General features: G+C 39.0%; 1 protein-coding gene across 11 annotated transcripts in view; it reads left to right on the top strand.

The window, feature by feature from the left end:
• DNAH6 (dynein axonemal heavy chain 6) overlaps nt 1-26957 on the top strand; it is a 352679-nt gene that overhangs the window by 152076 nt on the left and 173646 nt on the right. For all 11 annotated transcript variants that reach the window (XM_074397642.1, XM_039462280.2, XM_074397653.1 and 8 more), the window contains 10 exons: nt 3372-3552; nt 9074-9170; nt 11835-12054; nt 13345-13509; nt 13592-13705; nt 14653-14778; nt 14853-15008; nt 15290-15451; nt 20803-20940; nt 23513-23680. In XM_074397642.1, the coding sequence (XP_074253743.1) occupies nt 3372-3552; nt 9074-9170; nt 11835-12054; nt 13345-13509; nt 13592-13705; nt 14653-14778; nt 14853-15008; nt 15290-15451; nt 20803-20940; nt 23513-23680 (1527 nt within the window). The remainder of the gene's footprint in view (nt 1-3371; nt 3553-9073; nt 9171-11834; nt 12055-13344; nt 13510-13591; nt 13706-14652; nt 14779-14852; nt 15009-15289; nt 15452-20802; nt 20941-23512; nt 23681-26957) is intronic.

Here is a 26957-nt window from a genome sequence, read left to right as displayed (position 1 = left end):
ACACAACATACCAGAATCTCTGGGACACATTTAAAGCAGTCTCTAGAGGAAAATATATAGCAATGAGTGCCCACATGAGAAGAAAGGAGAGATCGAAAATTGACACCCTATCATCAAAATTGAAAGAGCTAGAGGAGCAAGATCAAAAAAACTCAAAACCTAGCAGAAGACAGGAAATAACTAAGATCAGAGCAGAACTGAAGGAAATAGAGACACAAAAAACTCTTCAAAAAATCAATAAATCCAGGAGCTGGTTTTTTGAAAAGATCAACAAAATAGACAGACCACTAGCCAGATTAATAAAAAAGAAAAGAGAGAATAACCAAATTGATGCAATAAAAAACGATAAAGGGGATATCACCACAGATTCCACAGAAATCCAAACCATCATCAGAGATTATTACAAACAACTCTATGCACATAAACTAGTAAACCTGGAAGAAATGGATAAATTCCTGGACACCTGCAACCTCCCAAGCCTAAACCTGGAAGAAGCCGAAACCCTGAATAGACCAATAACATGGTCTGAAGTCGAGGCAGCAATAAAGAGCCTACCACCCAAAAAAAGCCCAGGTCCAGATGGGTTCACAGCCGAATTCTACCAGACATACAAGGAGGAGCTGATACCATTCCTTCTGAAACTATTCCAGACAATCCAAAAAGAGGGAATCCTTCCCAAATCATTTTACGAGACAAACATCATCCTGATACCAAAACCCGGCAGAGACTCAACAAGAAAAGAAAATTTCAGGCCAATATCCATGATGAACATAGATGCAAAAATCTTCAATAAAATACTGGCAAACCGATTGCAACAGCATATCAAAAAGCTCATCCACCATGATCAAGTAGGATTCATCCCGGGGATGCAAGGCTGGTTCAACATATGCAAGTCCATAAACGTAATTCACCACATAAACAGATTTTATCTTCTATTCAGACCACTCAAAGTTTCTCCAAATCAGAAATAGGTTTTTGGCTTTTTATCATTTGAGTGTTCACTGAAGTTGCATTCACAACTGTCTTAACTGGTGCAAGAGACTAAGCTTTTGACATATCTTGGGTTTTGACATGCCTTCTTAACTAAGTTTAATCATTTCTAACTTTTGATTTAAATTGAGAGACATGTGACTCTTCCTTTCAGTTGAACACTTAAGGCCTTGTAGTGTTATGAATTGGTGTAATTTCAATATTCTTGTGTCTAAGGGAATGGGAGGGACACTGAAGAGAAGAAATGAGATGGGGGAACAGGGAAACAGCCAGTCAGTGGAGCAATCAGAACATATATAATACTTATCAATTAAGTTTGCCATCTCATATGGGCATGGTTCACGGCACCCCAAAACATTTGATGTTACAATCTTAACATCAAAGATGACTGATCACAGATCACCGTAACAGATATAAAAATAATAATTCTTAATAATAGTATTTTTAAAGTTCTAAATGTTGCAAGAATTACCAAAATGTGACCCAGAGACAAAGTGAGAACATGTTGTTGGAAAAAAATGGCATGAATTAACTTTCTTGATGCAGGGTTGCCACCAAACTTCAATTTGTAAAAAATGCAGTATCTGCAAAGTGCAATAGAGTGAGGCACAGTAAAACAAAGCATGCCCATATTCTTATTTTGCTGTGAAACAAATACTACAAACTTAAACAATATATATTTATTATCTCACAGTTTCTGTGGCTCAGGAATTCTGGCATGGTTTACCTGAGGCCTTTTCCTCAGGGTCTCACAAGGTTGCAATCACGACGTCAGCCAGACTGGGTTCTCATCAGAAGTTTAACTAGGGAATGATCCACTTCCAAGCTCACTCCAGTTGTTGGAAGAAATTATTTTCTTGCAATTCTTGGACTAAGGGCTTCAATTTCTTGCTGGCTCTCAGCCGGAGGCCATCCTCAGCTCCTAGGCATTGCCCATGGGTTTTTGTTTTGTTTTGTTTTGTTTTTTATGTGTGGGCTTCCCCAACATGACTGTTGGCTACAGCAGTCTAGCAAGGAAGAAAAAGGATACTAGCAAGATGACTAGTACAGCCTTACATAATATGAACATAATTATGTACATTCTCTTATCTTTGCCACATCCCATATACCTGGGAGCAAGTCACAGATGGCACCCACACTCAAGGGGAGAGGATTACACAGGGATGTAAACACCACATCTTAGGGGCCACCTTATGAGACTTGCTACAACTTTATATTTACTGGAAGAATGCTCTTTGTTGCTTGAAGTCTCCTTGGAATCCTTCCTGGTGGTACACATGTCCTTTTAATTTTATTCCACCTTCAATTGTCCCATAGCAAAGCAAAGAACCCACTTACACCAATCTCACTTTGTTCCCATCCAATCTCTTTCTTAGACTTCAGATACTTAGCTTGACTTAATTATGTTTAGATTTCCAGATTTTCTAATCTGAAAAGTTATCTATGAAATAATTAAGGCAGTAAGAGGAAAAAATAACTTGTGCCAACTTTGTTTCAGAGAGAACTTTCTCAGAAATTCATCTTCTAGCAAACACATTGTCTGGGCCCTGTCCAGCCTTCTGGACTGATGGCCAAACCTTGTGAAGGGAGGGACTACAGATCAAAGTCAGGGGGGACGTTTTCATAGAGGGTCCTTGAAAGAAGCCTGAGCTGAATAATGAGCACCCTCCAGAGAATGAATTGCTTGGAAAGTGTGAGACCTGAGATAAACCAGGAAGTGGTTGTGACATTTGAGCTTACTCCCAAACCTAGAGTGAGAAGTGAGGAACTCTTTCATGGGTTTTTGGTGCACACATGCAATAACAGCAGGAGACACAGAGGAAGGGTGAGGTCTACAGACATTTAATTTCTGACTCTGTATTTCTGATTTCTTTTATTGACATTGATTGTCTAAAAGCCAAAGGAATGCATGATTTTCTTCTTCTAGTCTCCACATTTGCTATCATGAGCAGGGTTTCTTTTTAATTTTCTTTTCTAAAGAAAGGTAAAGGAAAAAATATAGACACGATAGAGATGAGAGAAAAAAACAAACTTTTTTCACAAACATCTTGCATATTTTTTTAAATGGTCACTAAACTTTCCTCTTCCCTCTAGATTATAAGCATCGTGCTGCCCCCTGAATCTCCCCTGTGGGTATTTTAATCATGTTTCTCTGGATCCATTCTGGTAACTACATGGAAAACCTGTAGACAGTGGGATGAAATCAGACTAAGGTGAATCTTGGACCTTGTAAGGATTTTAATTTCAAAAGACCTGTGAGGAGTCATAACACCACCCTCAAGGAAAAAGATATAGTGATTCCTTCTGTCATGATTTTTACTATAACCATATGTTTTTAATAGGGGAATTAAAATTTGACAATGTCCGTATTTTTCTCCTAGGAAGAGTGGCTGACCTGCCAGAGAAACTGGCTCTACCTAGAAAGTATTTTCAGTGCTCCAGATATTCAGAGGCAGTTGCCTGCAGAGGCCAAAATGTTCCTTCAGGTGGATAAGTCATGGAAAGAAATCATGAGGAAGGTGAATCGGCTGCCTAATGCTCTTCGAGCTGCTACTCAGCCAGGTATAAAACAAAATTCCAAACAAGCAAAAAGACTACAATCACCTAAAATGTTTCTCTTCTCTGGGAACCTAATAACATGTGGTACATTCAGCCCTTGATTCTAGTCAGTATGGGTGACAAAGAATACTTGCATTTGACACACTTGCTAAACAATGTCAATGGGACACTAGACTTTTTTTATTATTATCTCTCAGTTTGTAGTTTTGGAAAAGGAGAATCTGCCTATATTTACTGTTTTTATGATTTGGAGACATTGCTCTAGGGCAGGTGTCCCCAAACTACGGCCCTCGGGCTGCATGCGGCCCCCTGAGGCCATTTATACAGCCCCCCCACCGCACTTCAGGAAGGGGCACCTCTTTCATTGTTGGTCAGTGAGAAGAGCACAGTATGTGGTGGCCCTCCAACGGTCTGAAGGACAGTGAACTGGCCCCTGTGTAAAAAGTTTGGGGACGCCTGCTCTAGGGTATCAGTGATGTTTTCATCTCAGAATTTTGACGAGACAATCACATTCAGTTGATACTCTGTTAAAGCTCCTCCACAGAGTTATAGCCATGAAAATTTTCATGCCTTGTTTTTAATAAATTCATTAAAACTAGTTAAAAAAGATTACCACTTATTGCATTTCTAGTCTCAAGGTTGAAATGTGTTTTAATAAGTTCTGTTTGGATGTGGAATCAAAGTCTTTCAGGGCGCACATATGTGGCTCTTGAACTTTATGCTGTAAGTAAAAGTCTTGCTATTTCCTGAACAACAACCTTGCCTGTTGTTCAGGAAATAGCAGCACATGGCGCAGCCTGGTAAATATCCTGAGACAGCTTCACTGCAGCGGTTGCTGGGCTGTACTCTGCCCAAAAACTCTAACCTAAGACAGATATGGAAAAGAACACTATATGGAATAATAGAATTGAAAACTCTTTGGGTCTTTTAGAGGCAGCCCACATTCCTTGGTTCATGGCCTTCTTCCAGCCTGTAATCTCAGCACACTAACCTCTGTTTCTGTCATCACATCTCCTTATCAGCCTCCAGCCTTCCTCCCTCCTTCTTATAATGACCTGTGTATGATCAGTCCACCAGACGATCCAGGACAGTCTCTTCATCACAGGATCCTGATCTAACTCAGTCACATCTGCAAGGTTCTTTTCCATGTATACTAACATATTGACAGGTTTGGGGGATTGGGACATGAACATCTCTAAAGGGCCATTATTCTGTCTACTGCACTCACTTGTCATGTTGAAACATTTTCCTGTGAAAACTGTGTTTGATTACAGAGTGCTGTGCCAGTCCCTACTAGACTTGTTATAAAATATAACTTCTAAAATTTAAAAAAAAATTGATTCAAAAATACATCTGCTTCTAAGGATTTAACATAAGAACAGAGACTTATATGACTTAAATAGATCATTTTAGGTGATGATAAAGCTATGAAAAAAAATAAATAGAGTAAAGGGGCCAGAGGGGTAAGGAGGGAGGGAGGGAAGGAGAGAGAGAGAGAGAAAGAGAGAGAGACAGACAGACAGACAGACAGACAGAAGGCTTTTTTTTGATAAAGCTTTTGAGCAGAAACCTGCAGAAACAAGGGAGTGAGTCATGTATGTTATCAAAGAAACATTGTTAAAGGAGGAGGGAAAATCAAAGCAAGGCTCCCAAGGCAAGTGCATGCTTCACATGCACAACTTGTTTGCAAGAAAGCCAGTGCGAGCTGAAGTAGAATGCAGAGGGCTTAGGTGGTGAAGCAAGAGAGGCAAGAGAACTTAGGTGGGGACTGGGCATCAGCCTGCTCATTGATTCCGTAGACCCTTGGAAACCATGATAAAGACTGTGAATTTGATTCTTGGGCTGGTGGGGACATCAGCTACTATGATAGCCACCAAAACTACAAAGATAAACAAGACATGGATCTTGCTCCTTTGAGGAGCTGTAGTTTAGTGATAAATAAATAGTATCCCATCCCCACAATTTTGGCATTTAAAGATGGCAGAGGATACAGAAAAGATGCCAGTAAGAAAGTGACAGACAATGAGTAGGTATAGACTCTGGCTTGGTTTGGAGAGTCAAGGAGAAGGCAACTGCTTGGCTTTGGATTTGTACTCCTAGCCCCCCGAAAGTGGGATACACCAGCTAAAAGTGTTTCATATTAAATAAACTTGTTCACACGTTGTAAATACTTAAATTATTATTAAAGGTAATAGTTAACATTTTTAGTGTCCCCATTTTAATGTATTAGAGCATTCCTTTATCAAATAATACCAAAGCTTTTAAAATATTAACCATATATTTTAATTTTACTTAAAATTATCTTGATTTTTTTAATTAATAGCTTTTATTGAAAAGACCATACAACTGCCATTGCATTTCTTTTATTTATTTATTTGTATTTCAATAGGTTTTGGGGTAACAGGTGATATATGGTTACATGAATGAGTTCTTTAGTGGTGATTTCTGAGATTTTGGTGTACCCACCACCCAAGCAGTGTACACTGTACCCAGTGTGTAGTCTTTTATCTTCTCATCCCTCACCTCCCTCCCACCTTCATCGCCTAAGTCTGTTGTGTCATTCTTACACCTTTGTGTCCTCATAGCTTAGCTCCCATTTATGATTTAGAACATATAATGCTTGGTTTTCCATTCTTGATTTACTTCCCTTAGAACAATGGTCTCTAAATCCATCCAGGTTGCTGCAAATGCATTATTTCATTCCTTTTTATGGCTGAGTAGTATGCCATGGCATATATACACACGTTTTCTTTACCCATTCATTGACTGATAGACATTGGGGCTGGTTCTGTATTTTTTGCAATTGCAAATTGTGCTGTTATAAACATGCATGTCCAATCATATTTTTTATATAATGACTTCTTTTCTTCTGGGTAGTTACCCAGTAATGGGATTACTGGATCAAATGGTAGATCTACTTTTTAGTTCTTTAAGGAGTCGCCACACTGTTTTCCCTAGTGGTTGTCCTAGTTTACATTCCCACCAGGAGTGTAAAAGTGTTCCCTTTTCACCACCTCCACACAAACACCTATCTTTTTTTTATTATTATTTTAGCCATTCTTGCAGGAGTAGGGTGGTATCACATTGTGGTTTTGATTTGCATTTCCCTGATAATTAGTAGTGTTGAGCATTTTTTCATATGTTTGTAGGCCATTTGTATATCTGCTTTGAGCATTGTCTATTCATGTCCTTAGCTTACTTTTTGATGGGATTGCTTTTTTCTTGCTGACTTGTTTAGAGTTCCTTATAGATTCTGGATATTAGTCCATTGCCAGATGTACAGGTTGTGAAGATTTTCTCCCACTCTGTGAGTTCTCTGTTTACTCTGCTTATTGTTTCTTTTGCTGTGCAGAAGCTTTTTAGTTTAAGTCTCATCTATTTATCTTTGTTTTTGTTGCATTTGCTTTAGGATTTTGGTCATGAAGTTTTTGCCTAAGTCAATGTCAAGAAGGGTTTTTTCCAATATTATATTCCAGAATTGTTACGGTTTCAGGTCTTAGATTTAAGTGTTTGATCCATCGTGATTTGATTTTTGTATGAGGTGAGAATTAAAGATCCAGTTTCATTTTTCTACATGTGGCTTGTCAGTTACCCCTGGACCATTTGTTGAATAGTATCCTTTCCTTACTTGATGTTTTTGCTTGCTTTCTTGAAGATCAGTTGGCTGTAAGTATTTTGCTTTATTTTCAGGTTATCTATTCTGTTCCATTGGTCTATGTGCCAATTTTTATGCCAGTACCATGCTGTTTTGGTGATTGTGGCCTTATAGTATAGTTTAAAGTCAGATAATGTGATGCCTCCAGATTTGTTCTTCTTCCTTAGTCTTGCTTTGGATATGTGGGCTCTTTTTTGGTCCCACATGAATTTTAGAATTGTTTGTTTCTCGGGCCGGGCGCGGTGGCTCAAGCCTGTAATCCCAGCACTTTGGGAGGCCGAGGCGGGTGGATCACGAGGTCGAGAGATCGAGACCATCCTGGTCAACAAGGTGAAACCCCGGCTCTACTAAAAATACAAAAAGTTAGCTGGGCATGGTGGCACATTCCTGTAATCCCAGCTACTCAGGAGGCTGAGGCAGGAGAATTGCCTGAGCCCAGGAGGCGGAGGTTGCGGTGAGCCGAGATCGCGCCATTGCACTCCAGCCTGGGTAACAAGAGCGAAACTCCGTCTCAAAAAAAAAAAAAAAAAAAGAATTGTTTGTTTCTAACTCTGTGAAGAATGATGGTGGTATATTGATGATAATTGCATTAAGTTTATAGATTGCTTATGGCAGTATGGTCATTTTCACAATATTGATTCTACTCATTCATGAGCATAGGATGTGTTTCCATTTGTTTGTGTTATATGATTTCTTTCAGCAGTGTTTTCTAGTTTTCTTTGTAGAGGTCTTTCACCTCCTTGGTTAGGTGTATTTCTAAGTTATTTATTTATTTATTTATTTATTTATGCAGCTATTGAAAAAGGGGTTGAGTTCTTGATTTGATTTTCAGCTTGGTCACTGTTGGTGTATAGCAGAGCCACTGACTTACGTGCATTAAATTTTGTATCCTGAAACAAAATTGCTGAATTCATCAATCAGTTCTAGGAGCTTTTTGAATTAGTCTTTAGGGTTATTTAATTTTTATGTATTTGTATGGTTTTGAGAATTCCTTTTGGAGTTGATTTCCAGTTTTATTCACCTGTGATCTGAGAAAGTACCTGATATAATTTTGATTTTCTTAAATTTATTGAGACTTGTTTTGTGGCCTATCATATGGTCTATCTTGGAGAATATTCTATTTGCTGATGAATAGAATGTATATTCTGCATTTGTTGGGTAGAATGTTCTGTAAATATCTGTTGAGTCCATTTGTTCTAAGGTGTAAGTTGTTTCTTTGGTGACTTTCGATCTTGATGACCTGGCTAGTGCTGTCAGTGGAGTATTGAAGTTTCCCACTATTACTATGTTGCTGTTTATCTCATCTCTTAAGTCCAGTAGTAATTGTTTTATAAATTCATAAATTTGGGAGCTCCAGTTTTAGGTGCATATATATTTAGAACTGTGACATTTTCTCGTTGGAAAAGTCATTTTATCATTATGTAATATCCTTCTTTGTCTTTTTTAAATGGCTTTGCTTTAAAGTTTGTTTTGTCTTTTATAAGAATAACTACTCCTGCTCACTTTCGGTGTTCACTTGCTTGGAATATCTTTTTCCACTCCTTTACCTTAAGTTTATCTGAGTCCTTATGGGTTAGGTGAGTCTCTTGGAGACAGCAGATACTGTCTGTACATCCATATTGGTAAAGAGGACGTCAAACTGTCAGCGTTTGCTAATGATGTGATTGTAATTTTTTTACTACCATTTCAATTTCATGACATTTAACTTTAGATTTGGACAATTCAAAGCATATTTTTATTAAAGAGCTTTATTAAAGAGTTTTCTAGAAAGAAGATTCATAAACTGATTACATTTTAAAGTGATAATTTTTTCTGAAAAAAATTTGATTTTAACACGGTTTTACCAATACTATTTTTTTTAATGAACAGGGCTTCTGGAAACTTTTCAAAACAATAATGCATTACTTGACCAAATTCAGAAGTGCCTAGAGGCATACTTAGAATCAAAAAGAGTTATCTTTCCAAGGTAAGTTTATAAAGCAACCTAAGATACTTTTTAGTAGTTATGATTGTCGATCAAATTGAGGTTATAGTTATGACCACAAAGCATCAAGGAACTAGAGAGACAAAAAGATCTATGATAATGAAAATCCAGCTAGTTATTTTAACTGGGGAGTATAAATCTCAAGGACAAAGATGCAATATTCAATAAATATTCAAGTGGGTAAGTATCTAAGTTGCTGAAATTATTTTATTTTATTTTTATTTTTTGTGGGTTTATTGGTGTGTATATTTATGGGGTACATAACATGTTTTGACATAGGCATATAATGCATAATAATCACATCATGTAAAATGGGGTATTCATCCCCATAAGCATTTATTCCTTGTGTTTCAAACAATCCAGTTATGCTCTCTTAGTTATTTTAAATGTACAATTAAATTATTATTGACTATTAAATTATTATTGATGACTAAATTATTATTGACTATAGTCACCCTGTTGTACTATCAAATACTAAGTCTTATTCACTCTTTCTATTTTTTGTACCCATTAAATATCCCCACCTCCCCAACCCCAATCCTTCCACTACCCTTCCCAGCCTCTGGTAACCATCCTTCTACTCTCTATCTCCATGAGTTCAATTGTTTTCATTTTTAGATCTCACAAATTGAAATGATTCTTCATCACCCCATTGTTTTATCATTTTACTGTGAATGAATATGTGTGCCTGTGCATGTGTGTATGTGTGCACAGATTGTGCATAAACAGTTAGAGAATGGTGTTGCCTGAGCAATTTTCTTTAGGTTAATTGGTGGAAATCCATGTTAAGCTTTCCAAGATGCCTAGTCTTGAGGAGAGTGAACCCCACCCTTTCTCATGGGCATAGCAAGCACCCTTAGCACATCTCCCTACCAAAAAAATATTCCCATCTCTAGCTTTCCAGCCTCTTCAGCTTTTACATGTTCATATCCTCAGGCAAGTGAGGACTCCGGAGTCTTTACCCGTCTTCTTATGAGTCAGCCCCAGGTGACCTGACATCTGACTTTGAAATGTGACAACTGTAGTCCTAGAACTTCAGCCAAAACTGAAACTTTAACATCTGGTTATATTACTTGGGAAAAGTTTGGTCAAAATCACAGAAGCCACTCTAGGTGTTTAGAGCAAATGTTTCACTGAGGGAATTAGAAGTTTTTGCTGGTGCTAGAGGCAGAAGAAGGGAAGAACCGAGGCCCACTTTGAGGAAATCCAGAAATACAGGCAGAGGTCTCAGGGAAGTGCCACCAAAGTCTCCACTTCCTGCAACAAGAAAGGGAGGAATTGTCAGGAGGACACCTGAAAACCCACCCACTTCAGTCATCCATGCTCAAGTTGGGGAGTAATGGCTTTGCTTCCTTCCACCTTCTCAGTCACATAGAAGAGCATCTCATAGGCAGCATCTAAATTAAAACCTTACTGGAAAGAGATTCTAGAAATGTCATTCCAGATTTTCCGTGATGCGGGGATATTGCTAAGTTGACAATCAACAATCTAGAGCATTTACTAAATGCTGGTTTATACATTTAGTCCTCCAAAACATAAGCGAGTTGGGGATAGGAACAGCAGTAAAAAGGATCCTTGATTGAAAAAAAAAAAATTGGAAATCACTGTCTTAAACATTAATAGTTAATTTTTCTAACCTGTTTTAATATGAACTAGGATAGTCAGTTGGAATAATAAATCGAATTCCTTTTGAGTGATTTGCAGAGGTTAAACATAATACAAAAACGATATTACACAAAGACTGGAATTTAGAATATTCTGGGTTATCTAGAGCAGACACAAATAGTTTTTCTTTCATAAAATGTCACATAGCAGATACTCAAGGCTTTGTAGGCTTTACAGTCTCTGTAGCCAGGTCCACTGTTGTAGCACAAAAGGAGCCACACACAGTATGTCTGCATGGCTGTGTGACAATGAAGCTTTATTTACAAAAACTAGTGGTGGGCCAGATTTGTCCTGTGGGCTGTCATTTGCCAACCCCAATCTATGGCAAAATAATCTTCTGCAAGTTTATAATTTCCTTTACCTATCTTGCTGGTAATAATATTGAAATATACATAAATGTTTTGTTTCTACATAGCTTCACATGGTTGGAAATGGTGTGCTGGCAAAATTATGTTATGCCCCTTTTCACAGTAGCATGTGCTGCAGGGAATAGCGAATACCTCTGGTTAAGAGGACAGCCCAGTACACATTCACAGAACCCAATAAGGTTCTCCTACAACTACTCATCCATCTATTAACTCTTCAACAAATCATGAACTGAATACCAGTTGTGTGTGACATACTAGGCCAGATTTTAGGGAAAACAAATAATACATTTTCACTCTGGAGGCTTAAAGCCAGGTAAAACCAATATGTGAACACGACAGTTTCTAGCATTTTTACAGTTTTTATGTACATATCTTTTAGGTACTAGGCACTAATCCTAGGTATGCATCATCACACCTAGGTGCATCATCACTAATTTTCACAGAAATCATGTTGAGAGATATGTGGCCTCACGAGAAACCCATGACCCAAATAATTGGAGGTCCAGGAAATTGGCAGACAGGGAAGAGATGTGGCTAAGGAATTTATCTTTTATGTCTAGCTAAGACTTTACTTCAATTTAAACTTACATTTTAAGGATGTTCTTTAATGCAGATTTTACTTCTTATCAAATGATGAACTTCTGGAGATTTTGGCCCAGACACGAAATCCACAGGCTGTGCAGCCACACTTAAGGAAATGCTTCGACTCCATTTCAAAGCTTGAATTTGCTCTCCTGACTCCGGCTGAAGGAAAGATTCCTGGTATTGATGGAGAACCAGAAAAGGTTTACACTAATGATATTTTGGCAATGCTGTCACCAGAGGGAGAAAGGGTGAGGTGCTTTTGTTTGTATTTCTTTATGATGAACTTTGTTACTCTTCTAGGGTTATTCTCACTCTAAGCATACAAATACACTGCTGGCTCAGCAGTTTCAAGAATAACCAAAATAAAATTCTTGCCCTCAAAGAGCTCAAAGTCTAGCAGAGAGGTAGTCAGAAAAACAACTGAAAATCACCACAGAAAATACAGCAACACACACATGTGTTCTGTTGTTGGAAATAGAGTGGAGAAAACTAGAACCATGTCTTATTCAACTCTCCACAAAAGGCACACCAGTGGACTGGTTAAGAGCACTAGTTCTACTATCAGGCCACTTGGACTAAGTCCTACCCTTTAATCTCATCCAAAAGATGGGGATTAGTCATTGTATCTGATTAATGGAATGATGAGCCTGTTCAGGGATAGTATACGTAAATTCCTTAAAGCAGTGCCCAGTAAGCACTATGGAAATGTTAGTTGCTAGAGGCAGTATCTCCAGGGCATTGCCCAGCTCCTAGTATATAGAGAACACTAAGAGAGTGAATATATTAGCACACCGTGAGGAACCAAGTGGCTTCACAGAGGAGAGCCACACATATGTACACATACACAAAGTCAAGTAAGATGGAAAGGGGAGTATCTTCTACATGGACATGGGTGACATTTCAGACAGGAACTGTGCGGGGAAATGCCAAGGAATTGGGTCCAGTAAGAACACAGTGTGTATCTATGGGAACATATAAACATTTTATTTGTTCTGAATTGATCCTCTTGCAAAAGAATTTGCTCATCACTGGTGCAAAAGAGAAAGGGGAAGACCAAGGATAGAATCTTGGGAAAACATGAAATTTAAAGACAGGTTAGAAGAAGAGCAAATGAAAGAAACCAAAACAGTCATGACAGGCCATTGGAAATCTAAAAAAATAGATACAAGAACTGAAGAGTGTCATTTGAACTTTCAAGTTGGGAGGACCTGGGTAACCTTAGTAGAGACAGGTTTACAGAAGCGATCGGGGACAAAAATCAGATGGCAGCAAGTAGGAAAGTGAAAATAAGTGAAGAAATCCATGCAGTGCATATAGACTCCTCTTTCAGGGAGTTGACTCCAAGTGGAAGCAGTAAAATGAAGCAATAGGTGGGGCGAAAGGAGAGAGCTGTATAGTGGAAAATCAATAGAAGTTTCAGTATTTGCGGTCAGGCTTCAGCGTTTACATAGCTCAGGATTCTGTCATGGAAATACAGAAGGTATACAGCTTACAAGTCCCACAAAAGCCGCTTCATCAGTGCTCTGATTACCTTTCAGGTTAGCTTGGGGAAAGGACTCAAGGCCCGAGGCAATGTAGAAGAATGGCTTGGTAAAGTGGAAGAAGCCATGTTCACATCTCTGCGGCGCCTGTGCAAAGCTGCCATCGCTGACTATCAGGGGAAGCTGAGGACAGACTGGGTGATTGCTGGCCACCCTTCTCAAGTAACTCAAACTCACATTTCATATTTCTGAATTATTTTTTGGTGATATACATGACATATTTAAGAAGGGTGTTTTCTTGCAGGTTATCCTGACAGTTTCTCAAATTATGTGGTGCCGTGATTTGACCGAATGCCTGGAAACAGAGGACAATAATCGTATAGCGGCCCTGGAGGATTTTGAAAATGTAAATTTTGAGGTGAGTTCTCTGACACAGTCACATTGTTGACTTGCAAGATGGTCTTAGTGTGGGTTTTTTAAGCATGGTTAATGCAAATTCACTTTATTTCAGAAATTCTCATGTGCTGACATGACTTACAAAGTTTTGGAATTCTCAATAAAATTATTTGTGTTCCACTTTTTTAAGAGACACTACTTTAATGTTTGTGTAGTATTTATATGAATACTTGTGAAAATAAGAGGAAAATCAATTCCTGAGTAAAACACCAGGGTTATAATGGTTTGCAACTTTTTTTTCCTTTTTTTTTCATTGCATTTTAGGTTTTGGGGTACATGTGAAGGACATGCAAGATTGTTGCATAGGTACACACGTGGCAGTGTGGTTTGCTGCCTTCCTTCCCCTCACCTGTATCTGTCATGGTTTGCAACTTTTAAGGACAAACTGTGTTCACTAGTTCCTGGATACCTCTCACGGAAGTTTATTTAGTCCAGGAAAACCTCTAGATTCATGCCATTTCTATTTCTAGGCTCAGATTTTCTGATTATTAATGGAAAAACCACCCCTAAAATTAAAGAGTATCACCTTTAACTACATTTAAATTTAGGGAGAACACGCTCCTCTAGAGAATCATCACATAGTGGTTAAGAGCATGGGTTTTCCTCAAGGCAAATGTCTACTCAGGTCTCATTTTTGTTACTTCATAATTGTGTGACTGCCATCAAGTTACTTATGCTCTCTGACCTCCAGTTTCTGCAAACGTACAGTGGAATAAAGACAGTATATATTTCACAGAAGTCTTATGGGAATTAAATAAAAGTATTGTCCTCTTTGGTCACAGAATTATAGATTCTTAAAATTAGATGGTTTTTAGCAGTGTCTCTCCAAATTAAATGGTGAGAGAGATAATGTATATGTGTAAGCTGATATTGGAAAATTCACCATGACAATTTTTTTTTAATTTGTAGAGATTAAATGCCCTGGCTACAATAGTTCGAGGCAGTCTTCCAAAATTACACAGAAACATCCTAACTGCATTGATCACTATTGATGTGCATGCAAGAGATATAGTCACTGAACTCATTCAATCTAAGGTAACTATTTCATTTAAGTAAAATTATACTCTTCTTTCTGAAATGAACGTATCTAATATGTATATCACATATAGGTGGAGACAGTTGAATCCTTTGACTGGCAGAGACAACTGCGCTATTACTGGGATACAGACCTGGATAATTGTGTGGCCAGAATGGCGCTCTCTCAGTACACTTACGGCTATGAATATTTGGGTGCATGCCCAAGATTGGTTATCACTCCTCTCACAGTAAGTTATTGATCACTTAAGTTAATATTGACACAAGAGTGCTTTTCAATGAAAAGTCTTAAAAAGTTTTGTATGACATTAACTTTTAAAAGGATTTATTATAAATACATGTTTGTAAAGCAAAGATTTGCATTATTTAATTATGTGCATGGCTCTTTTGGTGTATTTTAACTGCTATATTTTTCATAGAAAATAATAATCCTTCCCCCATAGAAAGGAAATGACTTAATTTGGGACCAGAGTCAGTTCCCTTTGTATTGATAATTCATTGCTTTCTTCAGGACCGCTGCTATCTATGCCTCATGGGAGCTTTGCAGCTTGACCTTGGGGGTGCACCAGCTGGTCCTGCTGGCACTGGGAAAACAGAGACTACTAAAGATCTGGCAAAAGCTCTTGCCATCCAGTGTGTGGTCTTTAACTGTTCGGATGGTTTGGACTACAAGGTATAGTTCTTGCATCTGAATATTAACATTAAGTGTTTTATGTGTTTTTCTCTATTTGCAATATGACATAACAAAATAAGGTGAGGATGGAAATGATCGCAAGCAAGGGAAAAGAAATGAGGCAAAGAATGGCTAAAGTGGAATCAATAGAGCAAGGAGAAGAGTCAGCACATAGTGGTCTGGGTAGTCTGGGTTAAGAATCAAGGCTAGGGATGATCTGTCAAATGATGAAAAAATTTAAAATCTGTACATGTCAGTAAGAAGAAAGAAATGAGATGAGGTATAAGATAGAACAGCAGGGAAACCTAGGAATAAGGAATAAGTTTATGGTGGGAAATTGGCAATTCAGTGAATGGCATATTGAACATGAAATATGTGGGAGGTGGGAATTCAGGGTAAGGTTTTTCAATAAAATGGTTCTCAAACTTGTTAGTCATTGGACTCCTTTACACTCTTAAAATTTATTGAGACTTCCAAAGAGCTTTTGTTCATGTGGGTTACATCTGTTGATATTTACCATGTTAGAAATAAGAAAACAAATAAAATATGTTAGAAATAAAAAGTTTTATATATTTTTATTTGTTTAAAAAGTAGCAGTAAACCCATTATATGTTAACATAAACATGTTTTTGTTGAAAACCTTCCAAACAAAAAAAGTCCCACTGTTTTATATTTTTGAAAATCTCTAATATTTTCAAAATATTACCAAAAAATTCAAAATATGAGAGCTGCCTATGCTCCACATCCTTGCCCATGCTGTCAGGCTCCATAACTGTTGTCAATCTGAGAAGTATGAAATGGTATCCCATTGTATTCTCCTGGTCACTAGTGAGGTTGAATGTCTTTTCAAATGTTTATACTCTAGGATTTCCCATCTATGAAACACCTATTTACATCGTTTCCTCATGTTCTCTTGGCTTGCTTATGCTTTTAGAAATTGAGTAGCAGGTTTTAATATGTTTTTGATAACTGATTTCTTCTCTCAGTTAGGTGTTATCTCTTAGTTCTGTCCTCTAAAAAGGGACACTGACAGCCTAAAAACAGTGATCACCTCCAGTACCCAGACTGTGGTCTTAAGTACCTGTTCCTACTAAAAGTAACCAGAGCTGGCTCTAGGTCTAGGGCAGGAAATGCATAAAATGAGCCTGCAACATCCTGTCCTATCTGAAACAGCAACAACAAAATACCAAAAATTTTTGTGATTATATTATTAATCAGAATGTTACTAAAAGGGGTTCTTCATTGACCAAAGATGGGATAATATGAGAATAATAATAATAACTGGAGTGGATCAAAACACATAAAACATTTTTAAATTCATTAATGTACGATAATTAATGAAAAAGTATAAAATAAAACTCATTGATCACCTTGGAGGTTTCCAGAGCAACAACTTATTTGAAAAATTGATAAAGAAAAAGAATTAAGTATTTATCCCGCCTTTTCTGTGGGCTGTTTTGGGGAGTAATAAAAAAGTTGATGAGGAAAATTCCTTATAGAATCATTACAATTAATAAATGCAGAAAGGATGATAACATTATAAATTGGTATTTTGCAATCTTTAAAAAATAATGTATCTAGCAATGGCCTTTATTGCTAAAACCACTAAAGACTAATAGCAAAATTTATAATGGACATGCACAGCTAGTAATCCACTGATCAGTCACAACTTTGACAATTAGGAAATACGTATCTCTTGTTATGATATGTAAGCTATGAATTATTCCTGTTCAAACAAACTTCAAACTTATAAATCTACTTCAGTCTCCAGTTTTCAAGAAGTACAGGCGTATGAGATAAAGGAGCATGTTAACACCACAAGAATACAATCAGCTAAATATGGAATCAGGGGAATTCTATGGGGAAAAATAACTTACAGACCTTCAAAAATGAATTGCATAAAAGAGAGAGGATTCAAGGAACTGCTATAAATTTAAAGAGATTTAAGAGACACAGTAACCAAATGCAGTGTTTTTACCTTGCTTGTATCTTTATCCAAACAAATCAACTGTAAAAGGACAATATTAGTACCATTGAGGAAAATTGAACATGATATTAAATAATTATTGGATTTTTCTTTGAGTAGGTTAACAGTATTGATTTGGGAAATTTTGGGGTTTTTACATGTTACAGAGTTTATGGTGAAATAATATGATGCCTAGGGTTTGCTTTAAAATACTATAACAACAAAAAATGGAGAGTATTTTGAAAATAGCAGAATATTGGTAATTGTTACGCTGGATGATGTATACGTTCTTTCACCCCTTGTCTATGTTTGAAATCTTTCAAAATATGGGGTTTTTTTAAAAGTAGAAATCATCACAAAATAAAATGGTAGAAATAACACCAAAATTTATTTCTAATGGTCAATTAATTGCTACACAATTCATCTCTGAAAAACGAAACAAAATAGCCCCTGACTGCTGTCAGCTGAGAGCTGACCTGACTCAGACTATTTGCTTCTCCAGTTGAACACAAACAATTTCACAGACCACCAACTACAGACCAGGTCACAATGCATCCATTATGGAATGAGATGCCATAATCGTGTCTGAGAACACACAAGAATGCTGTCCAAACCACAAAAATAATCTAACATCCCCCTCTCCCGGCTAACCTGTGTAACTGCTTCACCTTTACCAATGACAGCCTCAGCCAGCTATCCATCAGCCTTCTATGTAATATTATTATGATATCCTACCAGCACCTAATCCACAATGTTGTGGATTGAATTGTGTTCCCTCAAAGTACGCTCAAGTCCTCATGCCTAGTATCTGAATGTTACCTAATTTGAGTCTTTATATCTGTAAAGATTCTGATGTTTAAAATGAGGTCATACTGGAATTGTATGGGCCCTAATCCAATAACCAGTGCCTTTATAAGAAGAGGAAAATGTGGATATAGACACACAGAGAAGATGGCCAAGTGAAGGTACACAGGAGGTAGAAATCAGAGTGATGCTGTACAAGAAGCCAAGGAATCCCAAGGGTTGCCGGCAACCACTAGGAGCTACCAAGAGACAGGGAAGAATCCTCCCCGAGAGCCTTCAGATCAAGCACGGCTTTGCTGATACCTTAATTTCAGACTTCTAGCCTCTAGAACTGTTAGATGATAAATGCTGCTGCTTTAAGCCATTCAGTTTATGGCCATTTGTTACAGTAGCTCTCAAAAATTAACAAAGCAAAACCTTTTTTCACTAACCCTTCCCCAGAATTTTCTAACACAAGCCCAAATCCTCCTAATGTCCTTTTACTGAGAGAATCCTTGGTTCGCCAGTGTGTGGTCTCCCTTACTGGAACAAATGGTAAATCCAACTGTGTTTGACTACAGGTGTGTTTCTGGTTATCTCTGACCTGTAGGCATTGACTCTGTCCTTCACTTTTGTTGAAAACAAAGAATTGGAAATTACCTGACTTGAAAAAGTATTTGTTAGCCAGTCAGTCATTGCAAGCGTTCCTGTGTTCCTGATCAATGTTTGGAACTGCTCCTTTGGCACCCTGGAGGTTTTTGCATCTGGAGCAATGCTCCATAGCAAGATTTGGTTTGGATGAGAGCAAGGCTGCTAGTGTCATCTACTGAGCCTCTATGTATGTGGCACATGTTCACCAAGTCACCAGCCATGTCAGGGCTGGATTTCAAACCCCCCACTCTCCTCCACAGCCAGGCGCAAACCGCACAGCCAGGAGTGGCAGAGAAAGAGGGCCATTTTTGAAGAGCAAATGGAAATGAAGAACCAACATGACCACAGACATGTTCTCAGAGAGAGAAAAATATTAGCAACGAGTCTGTATCACAGATCAAGATCTGGAATTTTCTGTTATTTCCTTTCAAACTGTTTGTTCATAAGTATCCCTTGAGAAGTCTGCATGTATGCCAGGGCTTACATGTATCCTAAGTATGAAGACCATTCCTCCACAACATGGAAGCGTTCCTCAGCTTTGTTGTACAGAACAACAATTTTATCTTTAGTCCTGTCCATGCTATCATTCCATTCATTCATTTAATTTCTCTTCTCTTGGCTATATTATTACTAATTTCCAGGGACTATTTCTTATCTCTGACTAATTCCTTTTATAGAGTATCTTGTTTTATTTTAGGAATGTGTTTCCCTCCCAAATCTCTCTGAGAATTCCATTTGAATTTTATAAAATTATTTTCTGTCTTCTAAATTGTCTCCACTTTCTCTAACGTTCCTCATTAGTTCATTCTTCTCATTCCTTCTCTTTCTTGAATCTTACTTATTTTGGTTCATAAGTATAGATGAAGGACTAACTTAATTAGTGTAAACAGCTTATTTCCCCCAAGTGGTCCTTCCTTGAATGAAAGAACTACCAAGAGCTCTGTTAAGTACAGAATGTGTGGCCAGCAGGCTTCACATGTCCCATGTAGTCCCACAGGCGCGTACCACCATGCCCACCTAATTTTTGTATTTTTAGTAGAAACGGGGTTTCACCATGTTGGCCAGGATGGTCTCCATCTCTTGACTTCATGATCTGCCTGCCTCAGCCTCCCAAAGTGCTGGGATTACAAGCATGAGCCAATGTGCCTAGCCTATTCCAGCTTTTTTTTCAAAACTTTCTTCCTGCTGGTTTCCCTTTCCATTATGTTTTTATCAAGCAAGTACAGGTATAAGCGTGGACACAGAAAAGGAGAGAAAGACGCTGATCTATCAGTCTCTCTGTGTTTTGTGGGAATCAAAGGAAGGGGAGGGAGTAGTTCAGTTGACCACCTTGAAATTTTAAAACCATTAGTTCTATTGTTAAAGAGATAGATCTGTGGTATAATGCAAGATTTGTACACATGCTTAACCAATATCTCAAGTCCCCAAAAGAAATGCAACACTTTAGATGGTACATCCTTATTTTCTTCCACCATTAGGATTCTGCTGTAGAAGAAATTAAGAATCATTGCCATAATCTGCGCTGCTATGCCTTCTGCTCAGTAGTTCTTGTGTGTGTGTGCCTTCTAGAATACCTTCTGAAGATAATGAAATCTTCCATTAGTAAAATTTTTCAAGTTTTTTTAAAGTCCTTAAGTTTGTACATTCCATGTGTTAGATTATTTGGGAATCTATTACATATTTACAGAGGTGAGTGGAGTTTATAAACAACAAGGAAAACTGGTCAGATTCTCATTTTATTTAAAAATAAAACAGATTCAAATCACTTAGGCTCAAAAGGATATTTCCTCATGTAGAAAAGCGTTTACTTCTGAGAGTCCAATATTCACATAAAACTATTGCTTATTTGTAGATAACCACCTTTTTTTACATTTCAGCTCAAAATTTCATTTTTTTTTTGAAGGAGTTGAACTACACAATACAAAGTTGAACTGCCTTATTTTGATTTCAGATGATGGGGCGCTTCTTCAGTGGCTTGGCACAGTCAGGGGCCTGGTGCTGCTTTGATGAATTTAATCGAATTGACATAGAAGTTCTGTCCGTCATTGCACAGCAACTCATTACCATTAGGAATGCCAAAGCGGCAAAGGTAAGGCATTGGGCAATCGACTATCATGGTAGCAGTCCTTACGTTTGCAATTAACTCACAGGAAGTTACATTTTAGGAAGGAGGTACTGAAAAAGTTAGGGAGGAATAGCTACACAGATTATGGGATCTCAAGAGTACCTTGGCTCTCCAGAAGTAACTGGACTGGAAAATCTAAAGAGAATGAGGTCAGATGAAGATACTGAGTGGTCCTGTTATTTAAAATTTGTTTTAGCCCCTTATAAGCATGTCTCTAGAGAAGGGTTTCATATTCAGAAGCTGATGGCAGTGAAAGTTGGGACCAAGTCTCTAGCGCTGTGTTGACCTTCTGAGATCTGGTCACGATGGGCAGCACTGGTGTTCAGACTCTGCAAACCAAAACAGCACTGCTCCAAGCCCTGTGAGGGCCCCCACTACTCCCTTGGTCCTTTCAGAAGAGCCCCAGACCTGCTCTGGATATACCAATAAGGGTTCATCCCGGCATAGCCTAGAGGACTCTAGACTCAGCTCTAGCTTCAGAGGCAGAGGCTATCTCATTGTAAGGCACCCTGGTAAGAATTGTTAAATATTTTGATTATCACCTCTGCAAAAAAGCAAGTTATAGAACAAATAAAAAGAAATCATGGCTTGGACTTTAGTGAGCTGCTAAATTGTGTAAGTCATTGTGGTATGTGCTCACACTATTTCATCTTACACAAAACCTATATGAGGCCTATGTCATTTCCCCCAAAGTAATAGGTGGAAATAATTCAAAGTTAAAAAATATTTTCACAGACGCCAAAATTTATCAGACCCTAAAACCTAAGCTCCCTTATCTGTACTGTCTCCTGTTCCTGCATACTCTGGGGAGGCCTATATTAAATACAAGATCTTTAAATACAGAGATTATCATCTGCCTGAGCAATTCACTGAGAACAAAGTGTATGGAGTAAGAGGACAGAGACCAGAGAGAGTAGAGGCAGAGGCAGGATAGAAGCTTTGTCACTAGAGAACAGCCATATGAGGGCAGAGGAAGATAGGAGAGCATCTGCAGATAACCAGCCTCATCCTCAAGCTACCAGTGCCAAATGAGACAGCTGGAGTAGGGTATATCCCCGGCATAGATAAACTAAACCACAGAAATGGAGAGGTTTGCTAGCACGAGCAGCCATTCAGCAGCAGCAGAAATGGTCTCCAGTTGCACCACACATTCTCTCCTCCAGGCTGTGGCACATCACCCTACTCCATCCTGGTCTTCCCCTTCATTCCTCATGCCTCTTTATAGTACCTTCATCTAGTGGTCCAACTAGAAACCTAGAACTCACCTTGGAATTGACCCATCACTATCAGTCCCAGAATCTAAGCCATCACCAAATCCTGTTAATTTTTTCTGCAAGATGCTTCTCCTCCCCACTTACAGCTCTTGAATTCTGGCTCTCACGTCCCCAGTGATCATTCCTCACTGGTCTCCCTGTCCGTAGCCTGTCTAACCTCTCCGCTGCCAACTTTAATCCTTTCGATCTACTTAGAAGTCTTCTCTGCTTCCCCCCAAACATGGGACAAAATCTAAATTCCTTAGTTTTAGATTAGCAGTAAACAATCAAGATGCTTAGGCCCAGCCTAACTATACTTTCTGGAACTTTGCCCTTTAGCAAAGTGAATTGCTGGTCATTTCCGGAATGCCCAGTGATTTCTTGCTTCTGCTCCCTTTTCCCGGAATGGTTCCCCTGTTCCCCTACCTGAAACATCCTTCTTCCTTCTTCAGATCCCGAGCAGGTTGCCTGCTACTCCCATAGGCTTTGCACACACCTGCACTGTAGCATATGTTGCACTTTGTGATCATGGTTTCCAGGTTGATTGCAGACAGCAAGCCTGGGAGTTTCTGGAGGGCTCAAGAGTGAGGATCCTTCAGCTGTGTGCCTCCATGCCTCACTTAGTGCCTCACCTGCAACAGGTGCTCAACAAGTGTTTGCTGTGAGTAGAAGTGGAGGGAAGATGACAAAAACTGTGACAGTGGGGCTGCAACAACTGGAGAACAAAGATTAGGTTGGAATTTCTTGGGGAATACCGGAAAGTGGGAGTGGATAAGGTTTAATAGTCAGTAAATCTAAGATGCATAGAAAATTATCAGGGCATGGCGTGGCATGCCTGTGGTCCCAGCTACTTGGCAGTCTGAGGTAGGAGGATTGTTTGAGCCTAAGATGTCAAGGCTGCAGTGAGCTCTGATCATACCACTTGCATTCCAGCATAGGAGACAAAGCAAAACTCTGTCTCAAAAACAAAAACAAAAAAATAGAGTTGAAATAAAGAGTCTCAGCAAATGTTCAGGCCTAGAAGATCTTAGGACTTGGCCAGGAAGGAAGAGACAATTTGGGCAAGGCAGGTGCAGGGAGGCAGAAATCAGGAAACACCGAGCCCGGAAGAGATGTGAAGTAGGCAGGACAGAGTCAGAAATGTTCCCTGTTGTGCAGCAGCAGGATTCAGTAGTCTTTGCTTCAGTGCTTCATTACATGTGTCTCCTATTCAAGTAATAATTAGGTCAAAAGTTTTACAAGTGTCTGGAGGACTGTTAACTTATACTTTATCTTTTGAACAGCTCTCTAGATTCATGTTTGAGGGGCGGGAAATAAAGTTGGTGATGACTTGCGCAGCCTTTATCACGATGAATCCTGGTTATGCAGGCAGAACCGAATTGCCTGATAATTTGAAAGCCCTGTTTAGACCATTTGCGATGATGGTTCCAAATTATGCCTTGATTGCAGAGGTGAGCATCACATTATGAAGCAGCAGAAATGTAAACTTCTTTCTTTTATTTACCATTCAACTCTATCAAGGTAGAAAGTTTCCTTTATGAATGCCCCTAGTAATGGTTATACATTCCTAAGTGTGGATATGATTGTTACGACGTGGAATGTTAAGTTCTGCATGTTTGTTGTTTAGTGCTATATCCATAATACCCCGAATGGCATCTGGAATATAATAGGCCCCTAAAACTGGAAAGAATCAATGAATTTAACCAGTTCATTGGGGTTTTTCAGTTCCTCTCTAGGAATTAAAATGTCCGAATTGGTTACAAAAACACAGATTATTTTTATTTCTCTTTGCACGTTATTTTTTACTGGAGTCAAGAAATGTTGAGTAGAAGCCTCACTATGATGGTAGGTGGAGATGGTTTATAAGTCTGTATCAACTTAGTTGAAAAATAGTAACCATTAACAAATTAATTCTTTATAATTGTATTTGTTTTTTCTGTATCTAATTAGGCATCTTTCTATTTAAACTGGGTTTAAATAGCCAAGAATTTAAATGCTAGCCAAAAATTGATGTGTTTAGCCAAGCACAGTGGCTCAGACCTATAATCCCAGCACTTTGGGAGGCCAAAGTGGAAGGATGGCTTGAGCCCAGGAGTTAGAGACCAAGCTGGGCAATATGGTAGAATCCCGTCTCTACCAAAAATATAAAAATTAGCCAGTCCCATAATGTAGTCATAAAATAAATAAATAAATATTTAATTAGTTAAAAATAAAATAATTTTTAAAAAAGAATTGATATATTTAAATGTTGTACTTTAAAAAAAAAAAAAAGAAAGAAACAGGGTCTCACTATGCTGCCCAGGCTGGAACCAAATGAAGCTCAAGCAATCCTCCCACCTCAGCCTCTAAGTAGCTGGGACTACAGGCATATGCCACTGCTTCCAGATACATTTTATGCATATTTTTCATGGCACTTTTTATTAAGTTATAATTTATACACAATAAAGAGCACATCTCATAAGGGTGCAGCTCAGTGAATTCTTATGCATGTATTCATCTATGTGACCACCAAGACCAAAATATAAGGCATTTTTAGGACTCCAGAAGGCCCCTTGTGTGCTCAGTGCTGCATTTCATAACAAGGGCCACTACCCCTTTAGGATGGAATTTCTCAGAAAGCACAGATCACTCCTTAGCTAATAAATTCCTGTGGTAACAGCTAATTTTAAATATTCTTCTATGTGAAATAAAAGTAATTGCTTAAGAATAGATTGTACTGGCCGGGCGCGGTGGCTCAAGCCTGTAATCTCAGCACTTTGGGAGGCCGAGGCGGGTGGATCACGAGGTCGAGAGATCGAGACCATCCTGGTCAACATGGTGAAACCCCGTCTCTACTAAAAATACAAAAAATTAGCTGGGCATGGTGGCACGTGCCTGTAATCCCAGCTACTCAGGAGGCTGAGGCAGGAGAATTGCCTGAACCCAGGAGGCGGAGGTTGCGGTGAGCCGAGATCGCGCCATTGCACTCCAGCCTGGGTAACAAGAGCGAAACGCCGTCTCCAAAAAAAAAAAAAAAAAAAAATACAAAAAACTAGCTGGGCATGGTGGCGCGTGCCTGTAATCCCAGCTACTCAGGAGGCTGAGGCAGGAGAATTGCCTGAGCCCAGGAGGCGGAGGTTGCGGTAAGCCGAGATCGCGCCATTGCACCCCAGCCTGGGTAACAAGAGCGAAACTCCATCTCAAAAAAAAAAAAAAAATAGATTGTACCAAAGCCTATCATTAGAAAAATTATAGCCTATATTAGTGTATTAGGTCTTTCTTGCATTGTCATAAAGAAATACCTGAGACTGGGTAATTTATTTTAAAAAAGAGGTTTAATTGGCTTCTGGCTCTGCAGGCTGTACAGAAAGTGTGGTGCTGGCATCTGCTAGGCTTCTAGGGTGGCCTCAAAGAGCTTTTACTCATGGTGGAAGGTGAAGCAGGAGCAGGCACTGCACATGGCAAAAACAGGAGCGAGAGAGAAAGAGTGGGTGGGGAGTGCCCCACACTTTTAAATGACCAGATCACAGGAGAACTCACTCACTATTGCAAAGCAGCACCAAACCATGGGGGATCCAGGATCCACCCCTATGACCCAAACACCTCCCGTCAGCCCCTATCTTCAGCACTGGGAATTATAATCCAACGTGAGACTTGGATAGGGATAAACATCCAAACTATATCAATTAGAATAATGCTTACAGCAAATCAGGGGTCCCCCATACCCACTGTTGGCATGGTGGGGGGGCAGTTAAGGCAGGTAGTATCTTGACCCTCTCTACAAACAGGAACAATAAATGACTTGCTCATTGTCCCAACCTGGTAAGAAAAAAAAAACAGGTTTAAAACCCAGTCCAACATGTTGTCCATACCTCATGCTTTGTCCTGTTTTTATATTACTCAGTAATCAATGGGACACATTTAAAAGTCTAGTCTTCGAGTGCTATTCTTACTATTTTTAGAGTTTAAATGAATTAGATTCTGTCATCCGAATTTTTTTTCTCTTTGAGATGGAGTCTGGCTCTGTCACCCAGGCTGGAGTACAATGGCACGATCTTGGCTCACTGAAACCTCCTCCTCCCAGGTTCAAGCCATTCTCCTGTGTCAGCCTCTCAAGTAGCTAGGATTATAGGCTCCCTTCACCAAGCCAGGATAATTTTTTTGTATTTTTAGTAGAGACGGTTTCACCATGTTGGTCAGGCTGGTCTCGAATTCTTGACCTCAAGTAATTCACCCGCCTCGGCCTCCCAAAGTGCTGGGATTACAGGCATGAGCCACTGCACCTGGCCTGTCAGTAAATATTTTTAATCACCTACTGTGTGCAGAGCACTATGCTAGTCAGCAGGGATAGAGCAGAAAACAAAACAGACACCAGTAAGAACTCTGCCTCATTCCAAATTCCACATCTAAAGCCAACTGCAGTTTTTCAGGCAGATTATAAATAGAAAAAAGGGTCCACAGCCAGCTTCACTGTCAAAGACACTAAGCATCATCTGATTAATGTAACCAAGGATGCAGAAACTTGTCAGAAGAAAGGCAGAGGAGAGGCTGACAATCGGCATGGCTTCCCTTGACTCCGAGGGAAACTAAGGGAGCTGGTGGCAATCACTGTCCACTAGGGTGGCGCTCCTGTCAGATCAGGGAAGCTCAATTCTTGCTTTTGTACTTGGGCCTAATAACACCATCAGACTTTCATGACAGGAACATTTTCAAAAACTGAGCTCTTCTGTTCCTTGAGCCAAATGTCCC

Source organism: Saimiri boliviensis, chromosome 1 (assembly GCF_048565385.1).
Source record: "Saimiri boliviensis isolate mSaiBol1 chromosome 1, mSaiBol1.pri, whole genome shotgun sequence".
NCBI lineage: Eukaryota > Metazoa > Chordata > Mammalia > Primates > Cebidae > Saimiri > Saimiri boliviensis.
This window is presented reverse-complemented; position numbering and strand designations above follow the sequence as displayed.